The sequence below is a fragment of the Mercenaria mercenaria genome, chromosome 6 (genome assembly GCF_021730395.1).
Source record: "Mercenaria mercenaria strain notata chromosome 6, MADL_Memer_1, whole genome shotgun sequence".
Classification (NCBI taxonomy): Eukaryota; Metazoa; Mollusca; class Bivalvia; order Venerida; family Veneridae; genus Mercenaria; species Mercenaria mercenaria.
This window is the reverse complement of record NC_069366.1, coordinates 32,618,310-32,630,822: the sequence shown is the minus strand read 5'-3', so window position 1 is coordinate 32,630,822 and position 12,513 is coordinate 32,618,310. Positions and strand designations below refer to the sequence as shown.

The 12,513-nt window shown below is 37.7% G+C and overlaps 1 protein-coding gene across 1 annotated transcript in view; it reads left to right on the top strand.

Annotated features, from left to right (window-relative positions):
- LOC123549228 (cleavage and polyadenylation specificity factor subunit 1-like) overlaps positions 1-12,513 on the top strand; it is a 120,487-nt gene that overhangs the window by 15,741 nt on the left and 92,233 nt on the right. Inside the window, exons 11-18 of the mRNA XM_053545572.1 lie at positions 2,405-2,512; positions 3,488-3,536; positions 4,467-4,564; positions 5,189-5,344; positions 7,364-7,528; positions 8,447-8,588; positions 9,017-9,186; positions 11,305-11,453. Of these exons, the coding sequence (XP_053401547.1) occupies positions 2,405-2,512; positions 3,488-3,536; positions 4,467-4,564; positions 5,189-5,344; positions 7,364-7,528; positions 8,447-8,588; positions 9,017-9,186; positions 11,305-11,453 (1,037 nt within the window). The remainder of the gene's footprint in view (positions 1-2,404; positions 2,513-3,487; positions 3,537-4,466; positions 4,565-5,188; positions 5,345-7,363; positions 7,529-8,446; positions 8,589-9,016; positions 9,187-11,304; positions 11,454-12,513) is intronic.

Below are 12,513 nucleotides of genomic sequence, written 5' to 3'. Positions count from 1 at the left end.
AATTGGTGAGAATGTTCACCTTGATGATATCTAGGTCAAGTTCGAAACTGGGTCACATGAGGTCAAAAACTAGGTCATTAGGTCAAATAATAGAAAAACTTGACCTCTCTCTAGAGGCCATACTTTTCATGAGATCTTCATGAAAATTGGTGAGAATGTTCACCTTGATGTTATCAAGGTCAATTTCGAAACTGGGTCACGTGCCTTCAAAAACTAGGTCATTAGGTCAAATAATAGAAAAACATTGTGACCTCTCTAGAGGCCATATTTTTCAAATGATCTTCATGAAAATTGGTCGTCTGTCGTCTGTCTGTCAACATTTAGCTTGTGCATGCGATAGAGACTGTATTTTTCAACTGATCTTCATGAAATTTGGTCAGAATGATTACCTTGATGAAATCTAGGCCGAGTTCGAAAATGGGTCATCTGGGGTCAAAAACTAGGTCACTAGGTCAAATCAAAGAAAAACCTTGTGTATGCGATAGAGGCTGTATTTTTCAATTAATCTTCATGAATAGTGGTCAGAATGATAACCTTGATGAAATCTAGGCCGAGTTCGAAAATGGGTCATCTCTGGTCAAAAACTAGGTCACTAGGTCAAATCGAAGAAAAACCTTGTGTATGCAATAGAGGCTGTATTTTTCAATTAATCTTCATGAATATTGGTCAGAATAATAACCTTGATGAAATCTAGGCCGAGTTCGAAAATGGGTCATCTCGGGTCAAAAACTATGTCACTAGGTCAAATCGAAGAAAAACCTTTTGTATGCGATAGAGGCTGTATTTTTCAATTGATCTTCATGAATATTGGTCAGAATGATTGCCTTGATGAAATCTAGGCGAGTTCGAAAATGGGTCATCTGGGTCAAAAACTAGGTCACTAGGTCAAATCAAAGAAAAACCTTGTGTATGCGATAGAGGCTGTATTTTTCAATTGATCTTCATGAATATTGTCAGAATGATTGCCTTGATGAAATCTAGGCCGAGTTCGAAATGGGTCATCTCGGGTCAAAAACTAGGTCACTAGGTCAAATCAAAGAAAAACCTTGTGTATGCGATAGAGGCTGTATTTTTCAATTGATCTTCATGAATATTGGTCAGAATGATTGCCTTGATGAAATCTAGGTCGAGTTTCGAATATGGGTCATCTGGTCAAAAACTAGGTCACTAGGTCAATCAAAGAAAAACTTGTGTATGCGATAGAGGCTATTTTCATTGATCTTCATGAATTTGGTCAGAATGATTGCCTTGATGAAATCTAGGTCAGTTTGAATATGGGTCATCTGGGTCAAAAACTAGGTCACTAGGTCAAATCAAGAAAAACCTTGTGTATGCGATAGAGGCTGATTTTTCATTGATCTTCATGAAATTTGGTCAGAATGATTGCTTGATGAAATCTAGGTCAAGTTTGAATATGGGTCATCTGGGTCAAAAACTAGGTCACTAGGTCAAATCAAAGAAAAACTTGTGTATGCGATAGAGCGTATTTTTCAATTGATATTCATGAAATTTTCAGAATGATTGCCTTGATAAATCTAGGTGAGTTTGAATTGGGTCTCAGGTAAAACTAGGTCACTAGTCAATTAAGTATGGTATACATTCTGTTCATGAAATTCCAGAATATTGCCTGAAAATCGTCATGGTCAAAATAGTCACTGTAATCAGAATTTGTTCATGAGGCTGTATTTTTCAATTATCTTCATGAAATTTGGTCAGAATGATTGCCTTGATGTAATCTAGGTCAAGTTCAGTATGGTCATCTGGTCAAAAGTAGGTCACTAGGTTAATCAAGAGAAAAATCTGTGTATGCGTAGAGGCGTTTTTTCAACTGATCTTCATGAAATTTTGTGAGAATGATAGCTTGATGAAATCTAGGTCAAGTTCGAATATGGGTATCTGGGTTTACAAACTAGGTCACAAAGTCAAATCAAGGAAAAACCGTGTGTATGCAGTAGTGGTCTGCATTTTACACTGATTTCATAAATTTGGTCAGAATGGTTGGCTTGATGAAATCTAGGTCAAGTTCGAATATGGTAGTTCTGGGGTCAAAAACTAGGTCACTAGGTCAATCAAAGAAAATACTTATTTATACTCAAGATTTTTTGCTCCAATTTTAATAATTGGTCAGAATATTTTTTTCCATGAAATCATTAGGTCAAACATGTTTACACTGTTATGGTGTGTTATGGTGTGTTTCTCAGGTGAGCAACCTAGGGCCATCTTGGCCCTCTTGTTGGTTCAATCCTAATGAAAATTGGCCAGAATATTTGTTTCCATGAAATCATGAGGTCAAACATGTTTACACTGTTATGGTGTGTTTCTCAGGTGAGCGACCTATGGCCATCTTGGCCCTCTTGTTATGTTTTAAGCTTAAAATAAAAGCACTATGGACTGTCACTTGTAGATGTGTCTGTGTGAAGATGGATATTTATTTCTGGGTTCGCGACTTGGCAATTCTCTACTCCTGAAGTACACAGAGAAGGCATCAGCATCTACTGACAAAGACAAACCTGTAAGTACTCAGGGTCACTTTACTGGTGTTTATTTAATGCATGCTGACTTGAACAAAACTGTTACAATAGAGGTAACTATGCTGGATTAATTCTTCTTGGACCTCTGATTTGCAAAGGAGTATTTAAGGAGAGGACAACTGTAAGCTGTTATAGCTTTCTGTCCAATTTCTTACCTGATGTTTTGTAAATGTTTTCATGAATTTCTGAAATAAAATATGTTTAAACTAAAAGAGTATATGTGCTTGATCAAATAATGGATCTATTTGAAACTCTTTAACATATGGTCAAAGGACGAATTTTGAAATACATTGTAAATAGAAATGAGCCGTGCCATGAGAAAACCAACATAGTGGGTTTTCAACCAGCATGGATCCAGACCAGCCTGCGCATCCGCGCAGTCTGGTCAGGATCCATGCTGTTCGCTTACAGTTTTTCCAATTCCAATAGGCTTTAAAAGCAAACAGGATGGATCCTGACCAGTCTGGAAGGGGGATCATTACAAAAAGAATAGAATCAAAGAAAACACGTATTTCTGATAGGGATCTTTTTCTATAATGTCTGCACTTGAAGTTGAAATATTTTGCAGCTCAGATAACTTTGTTTTCTGCTAAACGTTTATTGAGAAGAAGGATTTATAATAATTTTACATAGAAATACTTGTACTTTTGAAATATGTACAATTGTAATTGAATAATGATATTTTTGTGGCAAAATTATTTGCAGTTGAATATTTGCCTTTTATCATACAACAAGAAATGAATACTTAATTTAGTTCTGTGCTCTATCAGTGGAAAAATTGCAGACCATTTATTTCTGAGGGCTTTGAATTTTAAAGAAAAAAGTCTTTTATAACTAGGTATACTCTGCATTGTAGCATTAATCTTAGGTCATTTGATTTCATAGGGATAACTCTTCCTATGTCAGAATAAAGCAAAGAACGGAAAGTTTATTTTTTCAATGATTTTGTTTTACAGAGTGAGCCACCAGCAAAGAAAAAGAAAACAGACGGCCCAACTGATATGGGTAACTTATTTTAACATGCATTTCAGTATTTCTAAAAGGGGATAGGCAGTATTTTTCTACTTTTCATTCTGGTTGCCAGGTCTTCATATATTATTTAAGGCAGTGGACCCATAATGAAAATTAGCATTTTCCCCTTCACTACAAGTTCTGTGTATGCATTTTCGGAATTCTCTGATTAATATAAAAATGAATTTTCTGTTTTTGCCAAAGGATGCCGAAATTTTATATGGAGAATAAAAATTGTTGATTTTCGTTACCGGTCCACTGCCTTAAAGACTGTGAAACAAATTTCTAAAAAATGAGAAGGTTATGAGAACAGGTCTAAGGATCGCGGGGCGGTGAGTTCGATCCTCGGATGGGGAGTATATTCTTCAGGATGATTTGTGCCTGAAATCATTTCCTCCACTTCTGATTCATGTGGGGAAGTTGGCAGTTACTTGTGGAGTACAGGTTTGTACTGGTACAGAATCCAGGAACACTGGTTAGGTTAACTGCCCTCTGTTTCATAACTGAAATACTGTTGAAAAATGGCGTTAAACCTAAGGCAAACAACAAATTAACCTCATTGAACCAGGTTCATAAAAGATACTGTATTCAGTAGGTTGCCTAATATTATAGTTACACTATAATTTGATAAAATATTAAAAGGTACTGGTTGGGAACCAGTTTCCGATCAGGACCAGTTTCCGGACACATGGTTCCCAACCAGTAAGGATTGATTTCCTGGAAGCATAGAGCACAGCAAACACAGTCAGAGTCACATATTGCAAAGAGAAGTTTTGTCACAAATCAAGAACTTAGTGGGAAGATAGATGGGTTGTGTGAAATATCCATCAGCAAGTTTATTTTATCTACAAGAAAGATATGAAATAGGGATGGGGTAAAGGATAAAGTTTGAATTCTTACAAATTGTGTGTAATAATATTTCAGCATCTGATGTGACATTAGTTGAGAATCTGGATGAACTGGAGGTGTATGGAGCTAGCGAGAACCCTTCTGGTACCACAATTACATCTTACGTGTTTGAGGTAAGGTATAATTTGAAGTGTATATTGTCTTTGAAAAATATAGTATGATTATAATGTTGATCTGTATATGAGAATTAAATGATCTGTGGCCGGGCAGTTAAGGTGAGCATAAGAAAAAAAAGACTGAAGGGAGAAATTCAGGTTGTGGACCTTAACCTTTACCCTGCTAAATTTCTGAAGTGGACTGGTCCATCATTCAGTTTGAGCAGTACCACTTATTAGTCAAAGGGGTGTTCACTGCAAACTCACAGACGATAGCAAACAGTAAGCTTGCACGAACGAAGCTTGAATGTTGCCATATGGTCTATAATTATGTTAGTGTGATTTTGGCGGTTCTACCCAGGCGCCTGCCCGTGATGAAATAATGCATGGAGGGGCACCAGGGTCTTCTTTCATCGTTAAAGCTGGAAGGTCATCATATGACTTCAGTTGTGTTGACAGGAAGTTAAACCTAACAAAAAAAAAGTTAAGCTGAAAAAAACAAATTGAATGTTAGTGAGGACGAGAAATGTAATAACTAATTGCACTGGTTTGTTCAGTTTAAATCTTTCTGTTTTATCTCTCTTTTTCTTTACATTACTGTAAGAAAAACTTTCCTCATAGTATTTATTACCATTTAACTAGGTATGTGATAACATTTGGAATATTGCCCCCTGTGGAAACATTGTGATGGGGGAGCCAGCATTTCTGTCAGAGGAGTTCAGTAACACAGTGGATCCTGACCTTGAGCTTGTCACTACGTCAGGGTATGGTAAAAATGGAGCACTGTCTGTACTACAGGTATGGAAAATTCATGAATTTACAAATACAGATGACTCACTGCCTCAATAGCTTAGTGGTAGAGCGTCTGCTTCAGGTCCCAGAGGTTGCAGGTTTGCTTCCTGGCCATGTCATACCAAAGAAATGAAAAATAGTAGTCTAGTAGCTTGCTTGCATGGCACAAAGCATTAAGAGGATAGTACTAGGACTGATCAGTCTGGTAAAGTATGTGGATGGTTATGGTATCATGACAGGTGACTGTGATGTGATATTCCAGTGAGGCTGCACTATAAAGTTAGGCATTGTGCTCAACTCTCCCAGTAGATACTGTCTTTTATATGACTGAAAAATTGTTGAAAAAGGTGCTAAACCTGGACACATACTGTGAAATCATTTAATTTCGTCGGCACGAAATTTCGTGGTTTTGACCAAAACGGCTGTTTCGTGGGGACGTAAATTCGTGGATTTTCAATTTTTGAAAAAAAAAAAAATCAAAAAGAAATAATTTCCACAGGAATAGATCTACTAGTACTTCTGTCCTTACATGAGAAACCTACACGTGTCAAACAGCGCTACCATGGTTACCGAATTTGCAATCAGCGCCGCGGGAGATTAGCAAGTGATCATGTGCCAATTAACGACTGCGTTATCTATAATTATACGAACCCTAATTTGTAAAACTTTTTAGAACTGTGAAATATTCAATGAGAAAAGTCGGCGCCAATTAAAAAGTGACAAAACCGTAGCACCTTGCACAATTACCATTCATAATCGAAACAAATATAAAGTTGATCATTTGATCGTGTTTTAAACAAGAACTACATATTTTACCGCAAATTAAAACATACTAATAAAGATTTAAATAATGTAGTGCTAGTATAATCATAATAATTCTTACATAAACTATTATAAACTGGTCCGACTTTTTTTTTGGCAAAAGGAATGCGCATCTGCATCTAAAATTACAAGCTGTTGAACTTGTGCACGTGTTATTTCCTGCCGAGAAATGTGTAATCTGAATTAGGTATAAATGCATCGGATACAAGTCTTACAATTAATATGTAATATTTAATAGTTCCAAAGTCATAGTATTTTACTACATGTCATTAAAATAAAGGTTAGTGTATAAACATTGCATAGCGGGGCCGTAAAAAATCATATAACAGCTGTATTATAGTGTAGTTAGCATGTGACGCTACGACAAACTTCTTTATTTAGTATCTACTTTCACTTCGACAAAACATGTCATAAACAAACCACGGGTACATTTCTAAATGAAATAGTCGGTTTTGTTTCCATGCATACTTATGTTTATCGTTGATGGAGATTCCATAAACTACACGAAAGCTGCAGGTTAGTACTGCCGCATGCATACAACTACAATTTTGGCGACATTGCGTACAATTAAAAATTATCGTGGGCATAATTTGTTCGTTGGGACTTAAATTCGTGGTTGAACTCAACCACGAAATCCACGAAAATTAATCCCCCACGAATAATAATGATTTCACAGTACACAAATACAGAGGAAATTTGAAGCAGTGGGTCTCGGATTGACCAGTTTCTTTTTAACCTGAAAAAAAGTGAATTTACAATGCCCCTGAGTTATGTATAAGAAAATTCCAACTGAAATCAAGTTTTTATCCAAAGATGAGGTTCTACCAAGCATTTGGACTTAACTCAAACCCATGATTAGATTACTTTATACATGGCATTGTAATAGTGCTGTTGAACTGTAATTACATAGTAACATAAAGTAGTCGTTGATTCATGTTGGACACGCAGATCAGAATACTCTATCCTGTAGGAGAGAAACCCTTTTATGTTATTATGTTGATAGTATGAAAGATGTGATTCATTGAGAAATGTTTGAAATGTTATGCCTGCAATAGAAATATAATCCATCTTAAAGTTTGTGCTTAAAGGTTTGGGAAAATTGTATTTTTATGTTGATAGTTTGTAATGTGTGGAGCTCTACTTGCTATCTGACAAGTCCAGTTTGATCATGGGTATTTGAGTAAAGTTTGTTTGAACATTTAGAGAAGTATAAGGCCCCAAGTTGTGACAACGTTTGAGCTTCCAAGCTGTGTGAACATGTGGACAGTAACAGGACCAAAAACTAGCAGTGAGAATGGTGAAGGAGACAAACAAGAGTTACAGGATGGTCATGCTTTCCTGATCCTCAGCAGGCCTGACTCAAGTATGGTATGTTAGGATTGCCTTTCAGTGTTGTTCTTGTAGTAGTAGTTGTTGTTGTTGTTGTTATGAAAAAACTGAATGTATAAATTCTTTCGGCCAATAATTCACTACATTTGCATCTTTTGATCAGATTTTACATTCATTGTAGACATTCTTTTAGACAGATAAGTTTCTAAAGCCTTTTGCTTTCTTTGGGTTAGCCTGTCAGCTGTGAAGGAACACCACTGGGGTCATGACCAATTGACCATGCTTTTTCGTATGACACCAATACTGTTTTTTTCCAGGAAACTATTCATGGGTGGTTCATATATGCTTGGAGCTTTCATCACAATTGAGATAAAATAAATTTGTATGAAGTAAGCTGTTTAATGTTCATGGTTATACTCAGAACACTGCCAACTGTCTGTTGGGTTTTCTAAATCTTTGTAGCTAAATATTTGTTCTGTGATCATAGACTCCACAGCAATGCCAGAAATTGGCCTCCATTACCTGTTCATTACAGTTATGCATTTGAAACCCTGCTTGAGTGATAGTGTACTTTTTTGATAGGAAACTATACAGCTGGCATATGGAATATCAGTGGTTCTACCCAGGTACACCTATGTGCCTGAAATAATGGCTGAAAGGTAACCTAGATCTTTCTCCCATCAATAAAGTGAACATGTTGATTTTAAGATTATGGGCCTGTAATGATACTCAACAGTTTCCGTGTGATTACTTAATCTCTAAAGTCAACTTCAGTATTCTTTGGCTGTTATTGTTGCAGCTTTCCATTCTAACCAGCAAATTCCAGTGTAGCATACGGAGAAATCAAATGGAAATTGCATATTACAATTATGGGTCCACTACCTTAAAAGCAAAAACAGCAACAACAGACGTGCTTAAAGTGAGAAAAAAAATAAAATTAATACCTACCTGTTACAGATTCTGCAGACTGGTCAGGAGATACAGGAGTTAGATCACAGTGGGTTCAGTACACAGACAGCCACTATATACGCCGGAAATGTTGGGGAAGGACGGTATATACTACAGGTGTCTTCTGGTGGTGTCAGATTGCTAGATGGAGGTAAAATGAGTTTTGGAACTTTCACTTGTATTCAAGAGACATTTTGTTACTATTTTCTAATGGTTTGTGAAATTTCAAAGAAGTTTATATGGAATGCAAGGTTACCATGAATTATAACTGTCTGGTATGCCAACTTCACATTGACTTTAATTTTGATTCATTTCTCATTGAATGAATTTCTAAAAGAAAGTGCCAGAAGAAAGTGTTAAAATATTCCTTCAACACTGTTGACTACCTTTGATGTTCCTACGTATCCTCGGGAACTACTTTTACAAGGGGACTACTTTTCCTGGATCCCCTTGATTTTGCCAATCCTTGACAAGCAAATAAAATTCCCATTTATAAAAAAAAATAGTTTTTCACATTTCTGCATAGTCTTATGCTGTCAAATGATTTCACATTGCATTTTCAACTTGTCTGTTTTACAGTACAACAGCTCCAGCACATACCTATAGAGATGGGTACCCCGATTGTACAGTGTACTGTAGCTGATCCCTATATATTAATAATGAGTGATGAGGGAACCATCATGATGTTAACATTGAAACAAGAAGTGACAGGTGCCAGGCTTGTTCTCACTAAACCTCTCATATCAAATGTAAGTAATACATTGTACTGTAGCTGGTCCTTATATACTGATTAGTAGTGATGAGGGACCAATCATGATGTTAACATTTTGACAATAAATGACTTGTGCCTGGCTTGTTATCATGAAACCTATATTAAAGTAAGTAGCAAAATGTACTGTAGCATAATGTCTGTATATTAATTTAAGTAAAGAGGCAGTGGTCAGGTGGTTTAAGTGGCTGGTTTATTGGTTAGGGTTTGAAACCCATCATGATATGAAGAATTCTTTCATGCGAGGAAGTTTTCCAGCTGGCTCGCAGTAGATAATTTATAACAGGTTTCAAAGATACTGGCAATAATGCCTAAAGGGCTTCATGGTGTCCCTACCAAGTTAAAAAAGTCATCATAGAACATGATTTCTGTCAGTGTGCCCCAAAACCAAACAAAGAAAAACAAACTTGCTGCTTTTCTTTTCATCTTACGGTTACCACTATAATTTGTTTTAAATATTTTCGGAAAAGTGTTGTTTAAAAATAAGAATTGTATATGTTAACTTCAGAAACCAAGAGTAACCACTTTTCATGCTTATAAAGATGAGAGTGAAGTATACTGTATAACTGCTGTTGAGGTTGTAATGTATTTTTGAGAGCCACCATGGCCAGATAGTGTGGTCCCTGACTGAACCACCTGTCCATCACTGCTGTAGGTTAGTGTGGTCCCTGACTGAACCACCTGTCCATCATTGCTGTAGGTTAGTGTGGTCCCTGACTGAACCACCTGTCCCTCACAGCTGTAGGTTAGTGTGGTCGCTGACTGAAACACCTGTCCCTCACTGCTGTAGGTTAGTGTGGTCCCTGACTGAACCACCTGTCCATCACTGCTGTGGGTTAGTGTGGTCGCTGACTGAATCACCTGTTCATCACTGCTGTGGGTTAGTGTGGTCGCTGACTGAACCACCTGTCCATCACTGCTGTAGGTTAGTGTGGTCGCTGACTGAATCACCTGTCCATCACTGCTGTAGGTTAGTGTGGTGTGGTCGCTGACTGAATCACCTGTCCATCACTGCTGTAGGTTAGTGTGGTCGCTGACTGAATCACCTGTCCCTCACTCCTGTAGGTTAGTGTGGTCGCTGACTGAATCACCTGTCCATCACTGCTGTAGGTTAGTGTGGTCGCTGACTGAATCACCTGTCCATCACTGCTGTAGGTTAGTGTGGTCGCTGACTGAATCACCTGTCCATCACTGCTGTAGGTTAGTGTGGTGTGGTCGCTGACTGAATCACCTGTCCATCACTGTTGTAGGTTAGTGTGGTCACTGACTGAATCACCTGTCCCTCACTCCTGTAGGTTAGTGTGGTCGCTGACTGAATCACCTGTCCATCACTGCTGTAGGTTAGTGTGGTCGCTGACTGAATCACCTGTCCCTCACTCCTGTAGGTTAGTGTGGTCGCTGACTGAATCACCTGTCCATCACTGCTGTAGGTTAGTGTGGTCGCTGACTGAATCACCTGTCCATCACTGCTGTAGGTTAGTGTGGTCGCTGACTGAATCACCTGTCCATCACTGCTGTAGGTTAGTGTGGTGTGGTCGCTGACTGAATCAACTGTCCATCACTGCTGTAGGTTAGTGTGGTGTGGTCGCTGACTGAATCACCTGTCCATCACTCCTGTAGGTTAGTGTGGTCGCTGACTGAATCACCTGTCCATCACTGCTGTAGGTTAGTGTGGTCGCTGACTGAATCACCTGTCCATCACTGCTGTAGGTTAGTGTGGTCGCTGACTGAACCACCTGTCCATCACTGCTGTAGGTTAGTGTGGTCGCTGACTGAACCACCTGTCCATCACTGCTGTAGGTTAGTGTGGTCGCTGACTGAACCTCCTGTCCATCACTGCTGTAGGTTAGTGTGGTCGCTGACTGAACCACCTGTCTGTCCATCACTGCTGTAGGTTCAAAACCTTGCTTGGGGTGTAGTTTTATTTTCATGTGAGGAAGCCATTTAGCTAGCCTGTAGAAAGTCATTGGTTCTATCCAGGTGCCTGCCCATGCCTAAAATATGTCTCGGAGGGGCACCTGGGTCTTCCTCTGCCATGCAAAGCTGGAAAGTCTGCTGTGGTATTTAGCAAAAAACAAGCACCGTAATTATGTTACAGAAACCAAGAGTAACCACCCTTTGTGCTTATAAAGATGAGAGTGGAATGTTCACGACATCGTCTGTAGAGGTTGAGGAGGAAACAACAACAACAGAACAGAAAATAAACATGAATACATCCCTGGAGAAAGTCTTCAGTATGGAGAACAGGTAAAATGCTTTTAATTTCCACAAAAAATGAAAAGCCTGCCAGGTTAACATTAAGAAAAAATTGTTTTATAATTATGCCTATTTTGGAAAAATGGGACATACATGTATCATGTTATGTCCACTTGCAGGAAGGTTTCCACTCATTAACTGGAGTTTTTTTAATCTCAGAACTAAATGAAACTTACAGTATGTGTATCTCCATAAAATCTAGGTAAAGTTCGATAAAAGTTTTTTTGCGATTACTATCTCATGAGTTATGGCATCTTTGTTCCTCAAGCTAGCCAAAATTTACAGTGTCCATTATATGTTTACTTTGATTCAGACAGATGTTTAACTATAGTACTTAGATATATACAATGTCATGTATAAGCTATTGCGAAGTTTGGTAGCCAGTTTGGACCATTATCAGCAAAATTAAATTAGTGAAAATTGAGAAAAGTATGTTTGTCCATCTGTGGTAGCTTAAGGTCAACTAACTGCTCTATATGTAATGAAGAAACAGTAGTTTCAGCTAAAATGACTACTTTGTTAGTGACATGAATTTATGATTTTCAACTTTTCTTGATAAAATTCATATTGAAAATTCATTTGTTCATTGGTTTATGGACTTAATTTACTAAAATTCCATGAAAATTAGTCCATATATTGAAGTAAGACCATAGGACAGAGAACTGACAAGGATACATAACTCATGGTGGTCTTTGGTATGGAACAAATGTATAAAGCATTTAAGTTTCCAAGACAGGTTGTAAGTAATAATAAATAGCTTGACACTAGTAAAACATGCTGAAGGCCGTTACGATCAGCTCAATGTGTAGAACACAAGGCTATAAATTAGAATAGAAATTGGCTTTTTCTGAGTGAAGCTTGCTGTAGTATTTGTCTAGCAGGATAAGTGTGATTTTTTACCAAAAAATATATTGAAATCAATTAAAATGGAGCTGATGAAATGTCAGTAAATCTCAACAGTCAAACTGAAGTTGATTTGATATTTGCAACTATAAAATCCATCCTGTTCCATTACAGTACTGAAGTATTACTCTATTGGCTAGACGCTCAG